The 23,878-nt window shown below is 39.7% G+C and overlaps 1 protein-coding gene across 1 annotated transcript in view; it reads left to right on the plus strand.

The window, feature by feature from the left end:
- Positions 1–23,878, plus strand: part of LOC126416695 (tectonin beta-propeller repeat-containing protein) — a 206,377-nt gene that overhangs the window by 119,641 nt on the left and 62,858 nt on the right. Inside the window, exon 12 of the mRNA XM_050084501.1 lies at positions 10,698–10,863. Within this exon, the coding sequence (XP_049940458.1) occupies positions 10,698–10,863 (166 nt within the window). The remainder of the gene's footprint in view (positions 1–10,697; positions 10,864–23,878) is intronic.

Below are 23,878 nucleotides of genomic sequence, written 5' to 3' on the forward strand. Positions count from 1 at the left end.
TGCAACAACCAAGCAAATTTTACTTCTATAAATTCAAATACAGTACTGTTTACTGTGTTCTTGTTAGTGAATGTAATTATGTGAAAATGGTTTTTCCTGGCTTGCAAAGCTAAAGGAACCCCATGTGATGACGAATCCTGGTTAGGATGAAGTGATATTTGTAAGAGACCAACTTTCCAAGAAGTCCAATTTAAAACTGCACAAATTATGCTAACCAATCTCTTAAAAGTCTTGGTGATTTTGCCAACTGAATTGCCATGAATTTGACTAGGCGCCACTGGGAATTTGACTTGAGAAATCCCGGGGTTTGAGAGTAGAGTACTGACTTAATTCATATAAGGTGCCCACTGAAAAATTTGTTCAGATGAGCCCAATTGAAATAATTATGTTTTCATCTTCTATGAAAGTGCACACCACCACAGTTAGTTAGTTAGTTAGTTAGTTAGTTAGTTATGTGTTCCATTGATCAATCTCACAGTAATTATTGTGATGTGAAATGTGTCAAGTGCATAACAAATGCACACGAGTCAAGTTTTTTTTTAAAAAAAAAGCTTACAATTTTTGTTACCCATCCCATTCCCTTAAACAGCAAAAAAATGCATATATTATACCTATAGATTTATTTATTCCTATTCAAGAATTTATGTGTGGTATAGAAGGAGTTGTCAAGGAGATATATGATTTCAGTTTATTTTTGAAACTATTACTGCTGTCTTTCAGACATTTTATTTCATCTGGTAATTTATCGAAAAATCTTACAGCGGCATATTTTACCCCTTTCTGTGCCAAAGTTAGGATAACTAGAGGATAGTGTAAGTCTTCCTTTCTTCTGGTATTATAATCATGAATATCACTGTTACAAGACGTGTGACTTTGAGCCTCACACATTATTCTTAACACTTTCTTTTGAACAGTGAATACTTTTTGCCTAATTGTTGAGCAACCCCAAAATATTATTCCGTATGACATCGGAGAGTGAAAGTATGCAAAGTATGTTAGCTTACTAATTTCTGTAGCCTCAAAATTGGAAATTATTCTGTTTGCAAAAGTTGCTGAACCTAGTCACTTTAGGAGATCCAAAATATGAATTTTCCAGCTAAGATTCTCATCAATATGTACGCCCAAAAATTTAGTATGCTGTACCCTGGCTATATTTGTTGAAGGAACTGTACTCCTTGCAGTAGAAAATTGTATGTACTATGTTTTTTCGAAGCTCAGAGTAAGCCCATTCACAGAAAACCAGTTAATAACTTTTACAAATACATTTTTTATCATTTTGTATTGGAGTTTCTTTTACTGGATTGATAATGATGTTCGTATCATCAGCAAACAGTGTCAGTTTAGCTTCTTGTTTCAGATAGAAAGGGAGGTCATTCACATATATCAAGAAAAGAAGGCAACCCATGATTGAATGCTGAGGAACACCTAATGTAATTTCACACCAGTTAGAAGTCACAAACTTCCTTAAATCACTTAAACCATATAAAGATAAATTTTTCCCTGTTCTATAGATATGACTTAAACCACTCATATACTGTTCCGTTTAAACCATAGAATTGTAGTTTCTGTAAAATAATGCCATGGTTCACACAATCAAATGCTTCGGATAAGTCACAGAAAATTCCTATTGGTGAGATTTTACTGTTGAAACTCTCTATTATGTGGGCAGCAAAATTGTATATTGCTCTCAGAGGAACAGCATTTTTGAAATCTGAACTGTAATTAGTTAGTAGTAGTTGGTTAGTATCCCATTACTGTTGAGATGGCTAACCACTCTTGAGTATGTCACTTTCTCGATGATTTTTGAAAATGCTGTAAAGAAGGATACTGGTGAGTATTTATTGACATCCGTGGTGTCCCCTTTTTTGCAGAGAGACTTGACAATGGCATATTTTAACCTGTCTGGGAATATACTTCTAGTTAGTAATGCATTACATATGTGACTCAGAACATCAGTTGTAACAGCTCAACATTATTTTAATATCTTGTTAGACACATCATCTACTCCAACAGAAAATTTATTTTTCAAAGATTTAATGATTTTCCTTATTTCACAAGAGGTTGTTCGTTCGTTGTGGTCTTCAGTCCTGAGACTGGTTTGATGCAGCTCTCCATGCTACCCTATCCTGTGCAAGCTTCTTCATCTCCCAGTACTTACTGCAACCTACATCCTTCTGAATCTGCTTAGTGTATTCATCTCTTGGTATCCCTCTACGATTTTTACCCTCCACGCTGCCCTCCAATGCTAAATTTGTGATCCCTTGATGCCTCAGAACATGTCCTACTAACAGGTCCCTTCTTTTTGTCAAGTTGTGCCACAAACTCCTCTTCTCCCCAATTCTATTCAATACTTCCTCATTAGTTATGTGATCTACCCGTGTAATCTTCAGCATTCTCCTGTAGCACCACATTTCGAAAGCTTCTATTCTCTTCTTGTCCAAACTATTTATCGTCCATGTTTCACTTCCATACATGGCTACACTCCATACAAATACTTTCAGAAACGACTTCCTGACACTTAAATCTATACTCGATGTTAACAAATTTCTCTTCTTCAGAACGCTTTCCTTGCCATTGCCAGTCTACATTTTATATCTTCTCTACTTTGACCATCATCAGTTATTTTGCTCCCCAAATAGCAAAACTCCTTTACTACCTTAAGTGCCTCATTTCCTAATCTAATTCCCTCAGCATCACCCGATTTAATTCGACTACATTCCATTATCCTTGTTTTGCTTTTGTTGATGTTCATCTTATATCCTCCTTTCAAGACGCGGTCCATTCCGTTCAACTGTTCTTCCAAGTCCTTTGCTGTCTCTGACAGAATTACAATGTCATCGGCGAACCTCAATGTTTTTATTTCTTCTCCATGGACTTTAATACCTACTCCGAATTTTTCTTTTGTTTCCTTTACTGCTTGCTCAATATACAGGTTGAATAACATCAGGGAGAGGCAACAACCCTGTCTCAATCCCTTTCCAACCACTGCTTCCCTTTCATGCCCCTCGACTCTTATAACTACCATCTGGTTTCTGTACAAATTGTAAATAGCCTTTCGTTCCCTGTATGTTACCCCTGTCTCCTTCAGAATTTGAAAGAGAGTATTGCAGTCAACATTGTCAAAAGCTTTCTCTAAGTCTACAAATGCTAGAAACGTAGGTTTGCCTTTCCTTAATCTTTCTTCTAAGATAAGTCATAAGGTCAGTATTGCCCACGTGTTCCAATATTTCTACGGAATCCAAACTGATCTTCCCCGAGGTCGGCTTCTACCAGTTTTTCCATTCGTCTGTAAAGAATTCGTGTTAGTATTTTGCAGCTGTGACTTATTAAACTGATAGTTCGGTAATTTTCACATCTGTCAACACCTGCTTTCTTTGGGAGTGGGATTATTATATTCTTCTTGAAGTCTGAGGGTATTTTGCCTGTCTCATACATCTTGCTCACCAGATGGTAGAGTTTTGTCAGGACTGGCTCTCCCAAGGCCGTCAGTAGTTCTAATGGAATGTTGTCTACTCCCGGGGCCTTGTTTCAACTCAGGTCTTTCAGTGCTCTGTCAAACTCTTCACGCAGTCTTCATCTACATCCTCTTCCATTTCCATAATATTGTCCTCAAAAACATCACCTTTGTATACCGTATTTACTCGAATCCAAACCGCACTTTTTTCCCGGTTTTTGTAATCCAAAAAACCGCGTGCGGCTTAGAATAGAGTGCAAAGTAAGCAGAAGTTCTGAAAAATGTTGGTAGGTGCCGCCACAACTAACTTCTGGTGTCTAATATATGTAGCACTACACAGGCATGCTTTGCAGGCACAAAGATAAATACTGGCACAAAAACCTATGCATCAGTAAATAAATTAAAAGAAAAGGTAGAAGAATGTAAACATTATGCCATGTATTCTTTCGTGATTGCTGCTACCTCATTTAACTCCTGTGTGCCTAATAAACTACGAAACTAGAGTGAGACAACAGCAAACACAGAAGAATATACATATAATGTCATGTTTATATTCGCGTTAGTCTTATGCTGAATAGTGATACAGTCAGAAATGAAGCACAGATCTAAGATGACTAATTTCTGTGCAGAATGTGATGTACTAAAGAGGCGTCTGCAAAAATTTTCAAACGGAGAAAAATTTTTGCTAAACTCTCGTTTGGAATAAATTCTATCATACGCAGTCTATTATTTGGTTCTTGTTGATCATTATCAAAGAAAGCAGCAGTGTAAGTAAAAAAAAAAAAGCAGTCTCTTGCTTCTGTTTCGCTTATGAGACAATTCCTCTCTTTTTTTTATTGTAAGCGGCTGCAGCGCGCACAAAAGCAAGCCATGCCGTGAGCGGCGACAGGTCGTAAACACTCATTACACTTGATTCAAACCAGACGAAGCACGTGAAAAAGGAAGGGTACCCGTATAGATACGGATGGAGCGCCTGACACATAGCAATGGCTACTTAGTAAAACTTAACTGTTAAGCTTACGACTCGAACCAAACTACTGTCCATTCGACCTCAATTGTGTCTCATGTTACAATGGACCAACTGTGTTTCTATTTGGAGGAGCGGTCTAAAGCTTTTTTCTCCCCTTAAATTTCGAGTCTCAAATTTCAAGTGCGGCTTAGATTCGGGAACATTTTTTTTCCCTTGATTTCGAGTCTCATTTTTAAGGTGTGGCTTAGATTCAAGTAAATACTGTAGACCCTCTTTATACTCCTTCCACCTTTCTGCTTTCCCTTCTTTGCTTAGAACTGGGTTTCCATCTGAGCTCTTGATATTCATACAAGTGGTTCTCTTTTCTCCAAAGGTCTCTTTAATTTTCCTGCAGGCAGTATCTATCCTACCCCTAGTGAAATAAGCCTCTACATCCTTATATTTGTTCTCTAGCCATCCCTGCGTAGCCATTTTGCACTTCCTATCGATCTCCCTTTTGTGTGCTTCATTTACTGCATTTTTATATTTTTTCCTTTCATCAATTAAATTCAATATTTCTTCTGTTACCCAAGGATTTCTACTAGCCCTCGTCTTTTTACCTACTTGATCCTCTGCTGCCTTCACTACTTCATCCCTCAGAGCTACCCATTCTTCTTCTACTGTACTTCTTTCCCACATTCCTGTCAATTGTTCCCTTATGCTCTCCCTGAAACTCTGTACAACCTCTGGCTCTTTCAGTGTATCCAGGTCCCATCTCCTTAAATTCCCACCTTTTTGCAGTTTCTTCAGTTTTAATCTACAGTTCATAACCAATAGATTCTGGTCAGAGTCCACATTTGCCCCCTGGAAATGTCTTACAATTTAAAACCTGGTTCCTAAATCTCTGTCTTACCATTATATAATCTATCTGATACCTTCTAGTATCTAGTATCTCCAGGATTCTTCCATGTATACAACAAGAGGTTGTTAGGTGAAACTTAATCTGACTAAGATTTCTCAAAACTGACTGTTCCATGTACTGCTTGGCTTTTTCTTTTGAACTATTCTGACCAATTTTCTCACCTACGCTTAAGAAATGGTTGTTAAATACATTAGCTACTTGTGTACTGTTGGTTAAGATGGTCTCATGCTCTTTAATAGTAATACTACCTACCCCAGTGGTTACTTTCCCTGTCTCCCTTCTAACAACATTCCATATTGATTTAATTTTATTGCGCAAGTTATTAATTTCATCTCTTACACATGTTTTTTGATTTTCTGACAACTTTTCTCAGTATGTTATAGTAATTTTTATAATGTAAAATTACTTCAGAGTCATTAATAATTCTTGCTGCCTCGTGCAGTTTCTTTTTCTTTCTGAAGACACTTAAATACCTGTAGTAATCCAAGATACCTTTGAAAACTGTTTGGTGTTAAATTTAGTAATTTTTTTGGGAAAAAATGTTAAAAAATGGATATAAATTTATCAAGAAATATGTTGCATTTACCATTACCATTTGGCTCATTATATACATCTTCCCAATTAAATTTTGTATACTTTGTCTGACGTGCTCTATAGATACTGGGTTGAGCAACCTTACACTTTTACTTAATTGTTTCTGAACTGTACACCCTGCAAGGTCTTGTAAGTTAATCAGTTGTGAATTATGGGCTGATAATCCATTTATCACAGGGAAAGCATGTGTTAATTTTACATCTTCTTGCTGTCCAAATAATTATCTATTAGAGTGCTACTGTCTTGAGCTATATGTGTAGGAAAATTGATCACTGATTCTAAGTTACATGTCATTAATAGCACTTCTAGCTAGTTGTTCCTATCAGGATTATTTAGAAAGTGTACATTGAAATCATAGCTCCCACTCTCCTAATGGGGACCTGTACACTGTTGCTAATATCAACACAACATTATCTAGCTGTAGTTCACATGCACAAACTTCAAAGTACTGATTGACACAAAATTTGCATATTTCTACAGTCTTGTATTATACCCTTTTTGTGTAAATGGCAACTTGTCCTTTATCCATGTTAGATCTGTAAGTGTAAGATTCTATATTACACTCATTTATACTGACACTTTCCATCCCCACAGTTAAATGATGATCAGACAGACAAAGCATATCAGTCTCATTCCTGTTTTTGAGATCACCTAAACACACTAACAGTTCATCTACTTAATTTTTTATTCCCTTGATATTTTAATGAAGTAAATTGATACTACCCTTAGGTTATCCCTATTTACTGTACATGAAGCTTCTTTTATTCTATTTTTCTTGATTGTTGTCTTTCTGGACTTTGGCTTTAACCTAGAAAAAACCTTTCTGCCTGGTCCCATTAACAATAGGGATCATCCTTTGTGTGGTATTGAATCACAGGCACTTTATTTTGTTATATTTAAAATTTTTGTTGAATGGCAGGGGTAAAATACAGGGAGCGAAAGGCTATTTACAATTTGTACAGAAACCAGATGGCAGTTATAAGAGTCAAGGGGCATGAAAGGGAAGCAGTGGTTGGGAAAGGAGTGAGACAGGGTTGTAGCCTCTCCCCGATGTTATTCAATCTGTATATTGAGCAAGCAGTAAAGGAAACAAAAGAAAAATTCGGAGTAGGTATTAAAATTCATGGAGAAGAAGTAAAAACTTTGAGGTTCGCCGATGACATTGTAATTCTGTCAGAGACAGCAAAGGACTTGGAAGAGCAGTTGAACGGAATGGACAGTGTCCTGAAAGGAGGATATAAGATGAACATCAACAAAAGCAAAACGAGGATAATGGAATGTAGTCAAATTAAATCGGGTGATGCTGAGGGGATTAGATTAGGAAATGAGACACTTAAAGTAGTAAAGGAGTTTTGCTATTTAGGGAGTAAAATAACTGAAGATGGTCGAAGTAGAGAGGATATAAAATGTAGACTGGCAATGGCAAGGAAATCGTTTCTGAAGAAGAGAAATTTGTTAACATCGAGTATAGATTTAAGTGTCAGGAAGTCGTTTCTGAAAGTATTTGTATGGAGTGTAGCCATGTATGGAAGTGAAACATGGACGATAACCAGTTTGGACAAGAAGAGAATAGAAGCTTTCGAAATGTGGTGCTACAGAAGAATGCTGAAGATAAGGTGGGTAGATCACGTAACTAATGAGGAGGTATTGAATAGGATTGGGGAGAAGAGAAGTTTGTGGCACAACTTGACTAGAAGAAGGGATCGGTTGGTAGGACATGTTTTGAGGCATCAAGGGATCACAAATTTAGCATTGGAGGGCAGCGTGGAGGGTAAAAATCGTAGAGGGAGACCAAGAGATGAATACACTAAGCAGATTCAGAAGGATGTAGGTTGCAGTAGGTACTGGGAGATGAAGAAGCTTGCACAGGATAGAGTAGCATGGAGAGCTGCATCAAACCAGTCTCAGGACTGAAGACCACAACAACAACAACATGGCCCCATATGTTGCAGTGTGGACAGCCTGCACATACATGCAGCTCTGCCGATGCACAACAATGTAGCCACTGTGCCATGCTCTCAAAAGTAAATTAGTAAGTTGCAGAAACCATCCGATGAAACTTGGAATACACAACAAGTTTGAATGGGGTGTTATAGTTAATCATGAAATGTAATGGTCTCTGAAGTTAATGTACAATGCAATTTTTGCTAAGTGAAGTTTTCAATATTATCTGTTTAGAAAGAAAAGGAACAAAGATTGATGTTTCACATCTTGTTGAGTTCATTAGGGATAGAGAACGAGCTTGGTGTGGATAATGCTAAGGAAGAAAATTGTCCTTGGCCTTTTCAAAAGGACCAACCTGGCATTTGTTTTAATTGATTCAGGAAAATCATGGAAAACAAAACTGGGCGCTAAACAGTAGTTTGAACCCCAGCTCCTCCAGAATGTGACTCCTTTTTATCTGGCCCTTTGAAGCACATGTGATTGTGTATTCAGTTCTGTTCTGTTCAGTTCTGTCTGGTGAGGTGAAGTCCAACAAGAACTCAAATCAGTGTTCTAGCACACATCAGTCCCATGTCCATGGAGAATATCAAGTGCAAGGGAACAGCCCTTGTCCAGATGAATGCACATAGAAGCAAGCAGCTGATGATTTGACAGAAAACAATCGAAGCAGCCCCATCTGAATGGGTGAAACAACCACAAGTGACAGTTTTTACACCTCACAGGAGAAGATCTTTCTCCTTCAGCATTCACAGTCATTTTATGAAATTTAATGTGAAACAATTGAGTGAAGAGAGATATACAGAGCATTAAAAAAAAAAGTGTGTCCTGTTCCTACAGGAGGCAATGTTGGTCAAAACTGGAAGTAAAGTTCCTTTGATGATATTGCCAGATACCAATACCTGGTGTGATTTGGGCCACTCTGTTCTCTCATTCCCATCTGTCTGTTACACAGTAGTAGACACTTAGGCAGTGCTGCATGTGATTATTGCACATCCTGACACTTCCTTCAGATCTTTGCAGTGACACGCCTGGCTCCATTGGAATTGTGTCACATGCAGTGGTCACACACCCCTGTACCATCTGCAAATTGTCACTGGGTTGAGCATACACCAGTATAATTAAATATCCCCATAACTGATATGCAAGATTCAGTTCTGGTGAATAGGAAGACCATGCTACAAGACCTTCTCACCCATGAAACGTTGTGGTGAGTGTTGTCACACAATCTGTTGAGAACGGGATGGTGCCCCATTGTGCACAAATCACAGTCAGCTTTCTGCAAGGGTAATATTCTCCAGTAGTGGTGGTAATTCATCACACATATATCAGTGAAACTTTGCACCTGTTAATCTTTTTAGTAGAGTACACAGCCTTTTGTCACCAACATTTCCAGCACATACATTGATACTAAAGTGATCCTCATGACTCACCTCCAGACTGCTTGAGGATCTGCATCTGCTTACATGTGCATATTGTGGTAATTTATTGTGCTGTCTCTTCTGAATCCTCCCTGCAACACCAGATACTTTACATTACTCAGCACAAATAAAATGGCCCGTATCTCAGCAGGTATTGGTTTCCCGACATATAGCTAGTTTTCACCAATACTACCTCCTGTAGTAATATGTAACACTTTTTTTTAAACACCCTGTGCATAATCATGCACCTGGTTTGAGGAGGACAAGGTTGTTCTGAATTATGGATGTAATTTGTAAGACCATAATATTCTCAGAGTTGGAAAATATCATTAAGAGATATGTATGGTAAGGAAAGTTCTAGCAAAATGTAATAATAAGTATTGAGTTGTCAACAGCCTCACAAAAAAGAATGCAAACTTCGCTAGCTTTTGGACAAGTCCTTTAACGAGCTAAACTGCATCCCCCCCCACTGATGCACACACAACAGGTGCATGTGCCCCAAACCACCCACCCACCCATCCATCCACACACACACACACACACACACACACACCTATGCAGCTACATTGAGATGTCTGAACACTGGTGCTGGGTTGCAGTTTGGCAGATGGACTGTGGTTAGGGGCTGTGTCAGGTGGAGTGGGTGTAGGGAGAAAGAGCCAGGAAGCAGGAGAAGGGATAGGGGATGGGTAACTGGTGGCTCGGAGGGCAGAGCAGAGGGGGGGAGGGGGGGGGAGGAGGAGGCAGTGGAGTGGGTGCAGAATATAGGACTGTGACACACAGGCACCAGAGCCAGTGAGTGTGCAGCATATAAGGATCATGACATTGAGGTGTTTATTGGGAGGAGGTAACAGGACCGAAGAACGAGAGACTTCAGTTGAGAATGTGGGTGTAGTTAGTGGGCAGAGATTGAGACCAGGAGGATTACAGGAGTAAAGGATGTGTTGCAAAGATAACCCACCCCACCAAACACAAACCCTCAACCCTATCTTGTGTGTTCAGCCAGCATGTGTATGTACTCTAGCTCATTAAAGGCTCTGTCTAAAAGCTAGCAAAGTTTTCATTCTTTTTTGTGTGCCTGTCTACAACTCAACACTTCTACTGTTGGTGACAGGTCTCCTTTACTCCTAAATTATTGAGAGATTAGTGACAAAATTCCAAGTTGATGCCTAGTCTGGGGAATAGTTTTAATCTGTCTTGAGGTTTCTGTATTAAGCTGCATTCAAGTTTAAGAAGTATGATAAGGTGAATACTTATTTTTTCTGAATATCTTGTATCTTGCAAATGGTAAATACTGTTACAGTTGATTAGGGAGATTTTAATCTATATAATAAATCTCTATTGTTCGTAATAATATTTTTTCAATTGTGTAAGTAAGAGGAATGACACTAAACTTCTGTAAATCTTTGTTTGCAGATACAGTTCAGCTTATCAGAGATAACATGCATAGCATGCTGCAGTGAGCCTGCTCAACCACGAATAGTGATACACACTCCTGGTTTAACCAAAAGCTTAGCCGTTGTCAAACTGCAGTTCTGTGGTGATACCGACATGGAGGACTGGATGGCAAATCTAACATATGGTGAGAAGTTAAAGTAGCATTGAATCTTGTGTAGGCATAATTGAATCTTGTGTAGGCATAATTTCATTTCTGTTCAGTTATGTTTCAGGGTTACTGGTTTCGTGTACAGACATTTGATAATTAACTATATGGTGTCCAAATAACTGACACTGCCAAGGAAATAATGATTTTCTGAAAGCAGATTGTGGCTAGTTCTGATTATTCACTAGACTGGTAGATGTATCACACATTTTCACTTGTTTCTTTTGTTCTTTTTTCTTTTTGTACAAGCTATTCAGTGTGCAGGCTTGCAATCACCAAATTTTTATCGCCAGTCTTTAATTTATTATTGAGGAGATGTACATTACAATTTGTCAGAGAGAAAACTAGTATGCTTAAAGAAAACTTATTCAGATCAGTAGGATTTAAAAGGAATCTACTGCAGACCAACGCTTGGCATACAGAAACATACTATATAATAGAAAGCAGTATTCACTGTAGCTTTAGAGTTCATGCTCTTTTTCTGTTAAAAGTACATCTCACCATTATTGCGGAAGGTTATGTTTGGGAATATGTGACTGTGTTTGTACTTAGAGCTTGAAAGCCATTGTGAATAATGCTTTCTGTTGCATGCTCCTATGCACCTCACATGGATATGCTGTAGTGAGTTATGCATATTTCCATTCAGGAATTTCCATTATTGTTAGATTTTTAAAGAATTTCCATATATATTATAAAAATGTGTGTGTGTGTGTGTGTGTGTGTGTGTGTGTGTGTGTGTGTGTGTGTGTGCGTGTGTGTGCGTGTGTGCGCGCGCGCGTTCCACCTCTTTGTAAACCACTGGAACAATTTCAACCAAACTTGGTAAACGTATTCCTTACTGTCAAACAATTGCTTTGGGGGTAAGAGCTGCCTACCTATCATAGTTCAGGAGATAAGACATCATAAACAATGAGCTGCATGAAAAACTGCCACATCATGGATGACATTTAAATATATTTCTTCTGTGACACTAACTGTATCCTCAGTAAATTTCGCAGGCAGTATCCACTTATGATGCTAAACGCATGTAAAAAGTATGCCATGGTAGACACACAGTTCAGGAAATATGATGTCATAAACACTGAGATGAGTGGAAAATTGGCACATTGTGCATGACATTTAAATTTATTGCTTCTTTTCTAGTAATACTATTCACAGATCATTTTGCAGACAGTATCCACATATACCGCTGAGTGTAGCTACAAAATTATACCGTTGTATGACACCTAGATCAGGAGACACGATGTCATAATCACTGAGATGCGTGCAAAACTGCTGCATCGTGCATGAAATTTAAGTTTATTACGTCTTTGCTATGATCTATTCACAACATATTTTGCGGACAGACTCCACATATGCTGCTAAATGTACCTGCACAAATGTATCATTGTACAAAAAGTAGTTCCAGAGATATCACATCATAAACACTGAGATATGGGAAAAAAATGCTGCATCATGCAGGAAGCTTTAATACATTTATTCTTTATTACTAAGGTACTACTACAGTCAAGTCAACTTAAGGAAATTCCTGATACCTGGCAGCACTTTTGAGAACTTTCAACTGCTAAACGCAAATGGCTGTAGGCAAAAACGACATCCATCTATGAAGCTATGAAGAGGCATTGCTGTAGAGATGTTTACAAAATTGCATTGTAGAAAAGTGAAGCAGCTGCACCCAGCATGCAGAAACTGTCTGGGCTCATGTTTTTTAATTTGGATACTGTGCTTATACTTTTGTACATTGTACATTTGTTTTTAAATGACTTTTTCATAATATCAAAGGTGTTTTCACTAGTACATGGACATGAAGTTTTTTTTATACTTCAGTACAAACACAGTTCTTTTTAAAATCCCCCCCCCCCCCCAAAAAAAAAAAAAAAAAAAAACCTAGGCAATGCCAGGTTTGTCAGCTAGTATATTCATACCACCTACATTCACTAAATAACTTTATTTAAATCACACATTGTGCTATTTTGGATCCTGTGGAGCAATCTTCATGCACTTATTTTATTACAGTGTGAGCATCTACCATTTTCTGTCTTTCAGGAATTAGTTTATGTTCCTACTTTTATTTTAAAACTGTTCAAAAGTATTTGTTGCTGCTGTAAGAAAAGTAATATCTGAAGATGGATTCAGAGGATGAAATGACATAGTGTGTGAAAGTTACTGGCAGATTAAAACCATGTGCCAGACTGGGATTTAAACCCGGGACTTTTACCTCTCATGGACAAATGCTGAACTTACTGAACCAAGCAGCTTTAATTCTGCTAGCATGTCATGTCTTATCTTCCAAACTTCATAGAAGTTATAAAGGTGTGACATAAAATCACATAACATGCTAGCGACAGTTCTAGTAAATGTGTGTAGATCTACAGTTAAGGTCAGTTAGGTTACATAAAATGTCATACAGCAGATTAAGAATGAAAGGTAGCACAAGGACCAGAGTGTTATCAGTTGTGCACTTAATGTGAGATGGCAGACTATCAGAAGTTCTTCTGCATATAACTCACAGGAATAGCACTCCTGGAAGAAAATACGTAGTGGGGACATGGCTTAGCCACAGCATGGGGGATTATTTCCAGAATGAAACTTCATTCTGCAGTGGAGTGTGCACTGATATGAATCTTCGTGGCAGATTAAAGCTGTGCGCTGTACCAGGACTTGAACCCGGGTACTTTGCCTTTTGTGGGCAAATGCCCTAACAACTGAGCTATCCAAGCAAGACTCAAGACCTATTGTCATACAGGAAAACTTCTGTGAAGTTTGGGAGATATGGTCCTGGCAGAAGTAAATTTGTCTGAATCAATCTTGAGTCATGCTTGGGTATCTCAGCTGACAGAGCACTTTCCCACAAAAGGAACAAAAGGAAAAGGTTCCATGGCTAAGTCCTGGTCTTCCACGCAGTTTTAATCTGTCAGGAAGTTTCATATCAGTCAAAAATATTCTCCAGAGTGAAAATTTGTTTTGGAAAGAGTCCCTCAGGCTGTGGCTAAGCCATATCTGTGCAATATCCTTTTCATACAAGAGTGCTAGTTCGGCAAGTTATGCAGGGGAACTTTTGTGGAGTTTTGGCAGAAGTAAAGCTGTGAGTAAGGGTCATGAGCTGTGCTCAGGTAGCTCAGTTAGTCGAGTGCTTTTCCATGAAAGGAAAAGGTCCTGTGTTCAAGTTCTGGTCTAGCATACAGGTTTACTCTGCCAGAAAGTTTCATATTGGGGAACAATCCACTGCAGAATAAAAATTCATTTGTGCATAGTGTATGATTTAAATAATGTTGTGATTAAAGGCAGTATTGCAGCATGCAGTGCTGTTTATACTGTGAATGGAGGTGGGACTGAAACTCATCATTTTGGCCATTGTGATAAATACCTCGTGCAATGTGGCCAGCAATGGCTCGACCACAAGTTGAGCTATGTGTTGACAGTGTTTGGATAAAACTAAGTGGCAAGAACCTCAGCAGTACCTTCTATAGACCAATTGTGTTTGTTGTTGTTGTGGTGGTGGTGGTGGTGGTGGTGGTGGTGGTGGTTGTGGTCTTCAGTATGAAGACTGGTTTGCTGCATCTCTCTATGCTTATTGTCATCTGTGCCTAACTACTATAACTTTACCTCCTTCTGAACTTGCTTGCTATAGTCAAACCTATAGTTATACCTCTGCAGTTTTTACACCCCCCCCCCCCCCCCCCACACACACACACACTCAAATGTACTTCCGTCCATTATCAGATTAACTATTCCTTTATTCGTCAGTATGTGTCATAAATGTGTCATAACATCCAATCCCTTCTTTTAGTCAAACTGTGCCATAAATACCATTTTTCCCCAGTTTGATTCAGTATCTTTTCATTACTTATCCAATCCAGGCCTCTAATCTTAAGCATTTCTCTGTAATGCTACATTTCAAAAGCTTCTATTCTTCTCATGTCTTAATTGTTAATGTCCATATTTTATTTCCATAAAAGGTTACAATGCAGACACATACCTTCAGAAAGGCTTTCTAACACTAGAATTTATACTCAGTGTTAATAAATTTCTCTTTTTCAGGTAACTTCATTTGATATTCGCAGTCTGCATTTTATATCATCTGCTTTGCACATTGTCAGTTATATAGCTGCACATATAGTGTAACATGTCTACTTTTAGTCATTCATTTCCTATATCATTCCTTCAGCACCTTTGTACCTTTGTTGATATTAAACTTCCTGGCAGATTAAAACTGTGTGTCCGACCGAGACTTGAACTCGGTACCTTTGCCTTTCGCGGGCAAGTGCAAGCACTTGCCCGCGAAAGGCAAAGGTCCCGAGTTCGAGTCTCAGTCGGGCACACAGTTTTAATCTGCCAGGAAGTTTCATATCAGTGCACACTCCGCTGCAGAGTGAAAATCTCATTCTTTGTTGATATTCATCTTACACCGTCTTTTCAAGATACTGTTCACCTGAACTTCTTAGGATTTTTCTGTCATCACAGAATTACAGTGTCAGTAGCAAATCTCAAAGTTTTTATTTATTTTCCTAGAATTATAATTCCCTTTTCAGATTTTTACTTGGACTTCTTCCTTGCCCTTCTTTGCCTAGTGTTGGTTTGCAGTGTGATCCCTTGATATGCATACAGCTGCTTCTCTTTCTTATAAAGATTTCTAACAATGGAAACTCCAGGTTGAAATATCAGCAAAATAAGGAAAAGATAGATTTCTACTTAACTGTAAAGATGACACACTAAGTTGCAGATGGACACAACAAAAAGACATCAGGTTTCCAAGAGTCACAATGAAAAAGACTGCTAAAACAATTAATCATTTAGACAAAGTCCTCCCAAAGTCGAAAATACAGATGTTCCTTGTGTGAACGTGTTTGTTTTATCAGCAATATAGGAAAATACAGATAGATACTTACCGTAAAGAAGACACGTCAAGTTGCCGACAGGCACCATTAAAAGACACATTAGCTTTCAGATAGAGCCTTCATCAGAACACAAAACACACACATTCATTCACACAAACAAGCACACCTCATGCACTGAGGTGCAAGAGACAGCAGTTGTTTGCGTGAGCTATGCTTGCTTGTGTAATTGAATGTGTGTGTATTTCTTTTTCTGACCAAGGCTTTGTCTGAAAGATAATGTATAAGTGTCTTTTCATTTTGCATGTCTGCAACTTAATGTATCATCTGTGCTGTAAGTAGTAGTCTATCTTCATCTGATATTGTTGATATTACAAAGATTTCTTTAATTTTCGTATATGTGCATCTCTATTTCCACTAATCATACATGCATATACAGCTCAGCATTTCTCTGGTCACTATTTCTGCTTTACCACTTTGCACTTTTGTCAGTTTAATATTTCATACATCTGTATTCCCTTTTGGAAAGGATATTCAACATACAGAGGCGGCATCGGGTTTCTAAGAGTCACAATGAAAAAGACTGCTAAAACATTTAATCTTTCAGACAAAGTCCTCCCAAAGTCGAAAACACAGATGTTCCTTGTGTGAATGTGCTTATGTTTTACCAACAATATAAGAAAAGACAGATAGCTACTTACCATAAAGAAGACACGTCAAGTTGCCGACAGGCACAATTAAAAGCACAGCATTAGGAGGTTGTGGGGTGTGGAGGTGGTGAAAAAAGTAGCAAAAATGGAGATTATGGGGAAAGACAGGTAGATGCATTGTGGCAGAGGACTGCAAATAAACGAGGTAGGAGATGAGGATGGGGAGGAGATGATAGGACAGAGGGGGCAGTATGTTACATAATTTGAGTCAGGGATAATTATGGTAGTGGCGAATGTGTTGTAAGAATAACTCCCACCTGTGCAGTTCAGAAAAGTTGGTGGTGGAGGGAAGGATCCAGATAGCTTGGGTAGTGAAGCACCATTGAAATCAGGTGTGTGTAATGTTCAGTTGCAATTTGTGCCAAAGGGTGGTCTTAGCCACAGTTTGGCGATGTCCGTTCATCCTGATGGACCGCTGGTTGGTAGCCATACCAATATAAAAACCTGTGCAATGATTGCAACAGAGCTGGTGAATGGCAAGACTGCTTTCACAGGTGGTCCGGCCCCTGAGGGGTAGGATAAACCTATGACAGGAGTAGGAAGTGCTAAGTGGATGAATTGGGCAGGTTTTGCACTTGGGCATCCCACAGGGAGTTGCTTATGGATGTACTAGGGTGTTGTGTAGGTTGAGTGGGTGATGGAACAGCACTTTGAGGGGTGGGAAGTATCTTGGGTAGGATGTCACTCATTTCAAGGCTTGATGAGAGGTAATCAAAGCCCTGGTGAAGGATGTGATTTAGTTGTTCCAGTTCAGGTTGGTACTGGGTGATGAAGGAGACACTCCTTTGTGACTGGTTCTTGGGCGTGGTGGGAGGATTGGGAGTATGAGGGGAAATGGCATGGGAGATCTGTTTGTAGACTGGGTGTGGGGGATAGCGCCTGTTTGTGAAGGCCTTGTTGAGACCTTCAGCTTACTGAGCAAAGGAGGTTTTATCACTGCAGATGCAACATCCGTAAGTAGCCAGGCTGTATGGGATGGATTTATGGATTTTTTGGTGTGAAATGGATGAAAGCTATCAAAATGTAGGCACTGCTGGTGGTTGGTGCATTTAATGTGGACAGAGATGTGGATGAAGCCATCAGAGAGTAGGAGATCAGTATCTAAAAGGTGGCACACTGGGTTGAGAGGACCACATGAAGCAGAAAACGATGGGCATGAGGGATGTTGGTGTATAGAGGGTGGCGTCAGCAGTGATGAGCAGGGGTCCAGGGGGTAAAGGTATAGGGATGGTGGAGAGCCGGTGAAGGAAGTGGTTGATGTCTTTGATGTGGGAGGCAAGATTATGGGCAGTTGATTAGTGGTGTTGGTTAATGAGGGCCAAAATTCTTTTAGTGGGTGCACAATAACCAGCCACAATTGGGTGTCCAGGATTGTTGGGTTTGTGGATTTTGGGGAGCATGTAGAAGGTGGGTGTGTGGGGTGTCATAGGGGTGAGGAGTGAAATGGATTTGGTGGAGATGTTCTGGGAAAGATCTAAGGCTTTAAGCAGGGATTGGAGTTTGTTTTGGAATTGTGGGGTGGGATCACTCTGGCAGAGTTTGTAGGTGGAGCAGTCAGATAACTGGCAGATGCCTTCTGCCAGGTAATCACTGTGATTCATAACAACAATGGTGGAACCTTTGTCTGCAGGTAGGACGATTAGGTCAGGATTTGTTTATAGGTTGTGTATGGCTATTATTTCTTCTACTGAAAGGTTAGTGTTCGGAGGGAGGAAACTGGGGAAGGATGGTGAAGCTAAGTTGGAGGTAAGAAATTCCTAGAAGGTAACTAGCAGATAGTTAGGTCCGAGGGGGGATTGTAGTTGGATGGTGGTTTGAACTGTAAGGGGCTGTTCAATATTGGAATTAGGGTGGATTTGGTTGGAGGGATTGGTGGCAAAAAAGTGCTTCCATTGCAGGGATTGGGAGAAGGAGAGTAGGTTGTTGACAAGTCCAACATGGTTAAATCTGGGTGTAGGGCTAAAGGTGATGCCTTTGGATAGGACTGAAGGTTTTGGTGGAAAGATTAACAACAGTGTTACAGGAATGTTTTGTCTCTGGATTTAGTGGAGAGTTTTGGGGGATTTAGCAAGTTGAAAAGGTCAGCTAGGCAAGGTTTAGCTGTTGTGAGGGGTAAATGAGGAGGAACACTTTGAATACAGTTGGTATGGTGGGGGTTGGATAATGGTGCTCTGAGGTGACGGTAGGATGTCAGCACATTGGATAACTTATGTAGGTGGTGTCTGGGATGCTCCTCTAGGTTCTGAAGGGTAAGTGATTCAATTTCAGGTATGTAATATTGGAGTATGGATTGCAGAGCAGGAGTAGTATCTTGTGGAGGGAGCAGAGGTGGTTCTACCATGCTGTGCCATGGAGATGTGTTTTTTCAATAGCAGGTTTGTGAGGGCCAGGGATTTGGGAAATCTGAAAATGTGTAAATCATTGTGAAAGGAGGGCTGGGATCCAGAGAAAGAAATCCTTAGTTAGGTCGTTTGGGGGGAAGCCGTGGTTTAGGCAGCCAGGGAAGGGATACTTTTCGGAACTGTGCAGAAAGATGGACCTAGGGTCAACTGTGGCAGGAATGGTGTAAATGAAACATTAATGATGCAGAAATGGACAAAGTAGGTGTTGGTTGTGAGGGGAATTGGATAAGGAAATACCTCTGTCCACGTTAAATGCACCAACCACCAACAGTACCTACATTTTGACAGCTTTCATCCCTTTCACACCAAAAAGTCCCTCACATACAGCCTGGCACCCCGGGGAAGCATATCTGCACTGACAAAGACTCCCTTGCTGAGTATGCTGAGAGTCTCACCAAGACCCTCACAGACAGGAACTATCCCCCAGACTTAGTCCGCAGACAGATCCCCCATGCCATTTCTCTACACATCTCCAATCATCTCACCACCTCCAACAACCAGCCACAAATGAGTGTCTCCTCCATCACCCAGGACCAGCCCAGACTGGAACAATTGGACCACATCTTTCACCATTGCTTTGATTACTTGTCATCATGCCCTGAAATGAGTGAGATCCTACCTGCGAGACTTCCCACCCCTCCTGAAGTGCTGATCTGTCGCCTGTTCAACCTCCACAACATCCCAATCGATACCTATGCCACTCCCCATCCCAGCCCCTTGTCACAAGGAGCATATCCCTGTGGAAGACCCAGGAGCAAAACCTGCCCAATCCACCCACCCAGCCCTTCCTACTCCAGTCCGTCACAAGTTTATCCTATCCCACCAGGGACATGGTCAACTGTGAAAGCAGCCATGTCATCTAAACTGTGGACTGGAGCAAACTAGACCACCCTGTGGCACAACATGCAGCTGAACACAACACACTTGATTTCAATGGCTCACTCACTACCAGAGCCATCTGGATACTTGGATCCTTCTCTCCACCACTAGCTTTTCTGAATTGCAGAGGTGGGAGTTATTCTCACAACACATTCTCCTCTCCCGTAATTATCCTGGCCTCAACCTATGGTAACATACTGTCCCCACAACCTCGACCCAACAGTTTCCACCCTCTCTGTCCTGTCATCTCCTCCCAATTCTCATCTCTCACCCTGTTTATTTGCAGCCCTCTGGGAATACGGCCACCCATCTTTCCATGCTGTTCTCCTTTTTTGCTCCTTTTTCTTCCCAACTCCCTGCCCCACAACCTCCTGATGCTGCGACTGTTGGCAGTCTAGCCCCTGCAGAATCTGCAAGACAGTGTTCGTTCTTCTGCCCACCCATATACTATTATCCCTTCTCCTTCCCCACCGCCTCCAGATTGCTGTTTTCATCCCACTTATGGTTGCAGTCCAGCTCGAGATGCTGAGTTGGCAGCCGTGTATGCATGAGGTGTGCTTGCTTGTGTGTGTGAATGCTGTGTGTGTCTCTCTTTTACTGACGAAGGCTGTGGCCAAAAGCTTTATGTCAGTGTCTTTTAATTGTGCCTGTCTACAATGTGACAAGTCTTCCTTACGGTAAGTAGAAATTGTCTTTTCCTACATTGTTGATATTCCCACCTGGAGTTGCCATTGTTTTATTTGTGTTCATGTTTTACACTTCACAAGAAGGACTTTCTCCGAAAACTTAAATGTTTTAGCAGTCTTTTTCATTGTGGCTATCTGTAACTCAACATATCCTTTACATGGTGTGTAGCAATCTATCATTTCCATATCGTTGTTACTTCACCCTGGACTTTCCACTGTTTGTATTGCATTTTTCCTGCTTTATTTATTGCATTTTTTATTTTCTCCTTTTGACAGTTAAATTCAATATCTCATATATTATCCAAGTATTTGTACTGGTTCTGTTCTTTTAAGCATTTGATCCTCTGCTGCCTTCATATTCCATCTCTCAAAGCTACCCAATCAGTTGGTATTGTATTTCTTTCACCTGTTTCAGTCAGTCATTGCTTAATGCTGCTCCTCTCAACAACTATTGATTCTTTCAATTTATATATACGTCTCATCACTTTAATTTCCTCCCTTTCTACATTCTTTTTGGTTTTAAACTCCAGGTCTTAACCAATAAATTATGGTCAGAGTTGACGTCAGCCTCTGGGCATGTCTTGTAGCATAAACTGTGGGTTCAAACAAAATCTTTGTCTTACCATTATCTCTCTGAAAGCTTTCAGTATCTCCAGATCTCTTTAGGTATACAAAATTCTTTCAGTGTTCCTAAACCAAATGTTAGCAATGATTAGACAGTGCTCTATGCAGAATTCTGCCAGTGGCTTTCCCCTTTTTTGTGTCCCCACCCCCTCCTCTCCCCCACCCATGTTCTCATACTATATTATCTTCTCTTCCTTTTCCTACTATTAAATTCCAGTACTACATAAAAAATAAATTTTTACCTCCCTTAATGATCTGAACCATTTCTTTTATCCCATCATACATTCTTTCAATCTTTTTGTAATCTACATAGCTGGTAGGCATAAAAACTTGTACTTTATGGTGAATATTGGCACTGTGTAACACCAGTTTCATCAGGTTTATTCAGGTAAATGGTTTTCTGCTAGTCAAGATGTTGTGCCCTTGTTTCTCTGCAGTCTTCTGTGGATCCTGCTAATACTTACAGCAGCATTTTCAGCTCATTCTTGGTGCTGCAGGTAAAAACTACACTGCTTTAGCTGCCTTTATTTCATTGCTCTTTGTCCACTGTTTTTACAGCATGCAGATTGCATCCCAGAAGTACACTAATAGAGGGTCTGCAAAATACCTGTCTGTGGTTGCCATATGCTTTTGTGTGAACTCTAATCAATTTTCCAGATACAATTTAATTTTATTCCTTTTGCAAAACTTGGATATTACATCTACTTGGTGGATCATATTCCTATTGTGTCTCACTCTATAGAACTTGCCCTATTCTCCCCCCTCACCCACTCTCGTCACCCCACACACTTCCATCCAGTACTAAATTGGTGATCCCTTGGCATCGTGGAATGTGTCCTGTCAACCTATCCCTTCTTTTCGTAAAGTTGTGCCACAAATTTCTTGTCTCACCAATTATATTCAGTACCTCCTCATTAGTTATGCAATCTGCCCATCTAATCTTCAGTGTTCTTCAGTAGTACTACTTTTCAAAAGACTCTATTCTATCCTTGTCTAAACTGTTTACCATTTATATTTTACTTCCATACATGGTTACACTATGGACAAATACCTACAGAAAAGACGCCCTGATGCTTAAATTTATATTCGATGTTAACAAAGTTCTCTTCTTCAGAAATACTTTTCTTGTGATTACCAATCAGTATTTCATATCCTCTCTACTTTGCCCCCATTGTCAGTTATTTTGCTGGACAAATAGCAAAACTCATTTACTACTTTAAGTGTTTCATTCTCTAATCTAATTCCTTCAGCACCACCTGCTTTACTTTGACTACATTCCATTATCCTCCCTACAACATATCTTAGAAGATAGGTTACTGAAGGGCAAACCTACATGTACAGCATCTTTAGACTTAGAGAAGTTTTTGATATTGTTGACTGGAATACAATTTTTGAAGTTCTGAAGGTAACAGGGGTAAAATAAAGGGAGTGAAAGGCTATTTACAACTTTGCACATAATCCAGACGGTAGTTATAAGATTCAATGGGCATGAAAGGGATGCAGTGGTTAAGGTGGCAATAAGACAGGATTGTAGCAGATCCCTGATATCATTTAATCTGTACAGCAAAACTAAAGAAAAATTTGGAGTAGGAACTAAAGTTCAGGGATAGGAAATAAAAACTTGGTAGCTGACATCTATCACTTGTCACTATGGTGTTGCCACATTAGCCACTGGCCACCTCTTGGTTACAGGTAACACACAAACACAAGAAGTGATGATCACCTTATATCCTCCTTTTAAGATACTGTTAACTCTATTCAACTGCTCTTCCAAGTCCTTTGCTGTCTCTGACAGAATTACGATGTCATCAGCAAACCTCAATGTTTTTATTTCCTATCCCTGAACTTTAGTTCCTACTCCAAATTTTTCTTTAGTTTTGCTGTACAGATTAAATGATATCAGGGATCTGCTACAATCCTGTCTTATTGCCACCTTAACCACTGCTTCCCTTTCATACCCATCAAATTTTATAACTACCGTCTGGATTATGTGCAAAGTTGTAAATAGCCTTTCACTCCCTTTATTTTACCCCTGTTACCTTCAGAACTTCAAAAATTGTATTCCACTCAACATTATCAAAAACTTCTCTAAGTCTAAAGATGCTGTACATGTAGGTTTGCCCTTCAGTAACCTATCTTCTAAGATATGTTGTAGGGTTAGTGCTGCCTCATGTGTTTCTGAATTCGGAAACGTTCACACCTGTCATCATCTGCTTTCTTTGGAATTGGAATTATTACATTATTCTCCAGGCCTGAGAGTATATCGCCTTTCTCATATATCTTGCACACCAAATGGAGTATTTTTGTCATGGCTGGCTCTCTCAAGGCCATCAGTAGATCTGACAGAGTGTAGTCTACTCCAGCAGCCTTGTTTCAACATCAGTGCTCTGTCAGATTCTTCTTGCATTATGTCCCACCTCATCTTCATCTCTGTCCTCTTTCCTTTCTCTAATACTGCCATCATCTCCCTTGTGTAGAACATGTACATACTCTTTCTACCTCTCAGCTTTCCTTTCTTTGCTTGGTACTGATTTTCCATCTGAGCTCTTGATATTAATTTAGCTGCTTCTTTTTTCTTGAAAGGCCTCTTTAATTTTCCTGTAGGTGGTATCTATCTTTCCTGTAGTGACATATGCTTCTAAATCCTTGTATTTGTCCTCTAGCCATTCCTGCTTGGTCATTTTGCAGTCCCTGTCAGTCTCATTTTTCAGATGTTTGTATTCCCATCTGCCTGCTTCATTTGTTGCATTTTTACATGTTTTTCCATTCATTAATTAAATTCAGTATGCCCTGTGATATCTAAGGATTTCTACGAGGCCTTTTCACTTATTTGATACTCCACTGCCTTCACTATCTTG

The sequence above is a fragment of the Schistocerca serialis genome, chromosome 1, assembly GCF_023864345.2.
Source record: "Schistocerca serialis cubense isolate TAMUIC-IGC-003099 chromosome 1, iqSchSeri2.2, whole genome shotgun sequence".
NCBI lineage: Eukaryota > Metazoa > Arthropoda > Insecta > Orthoptera > Acrididae > Schistocerca > Schistocerca serialis.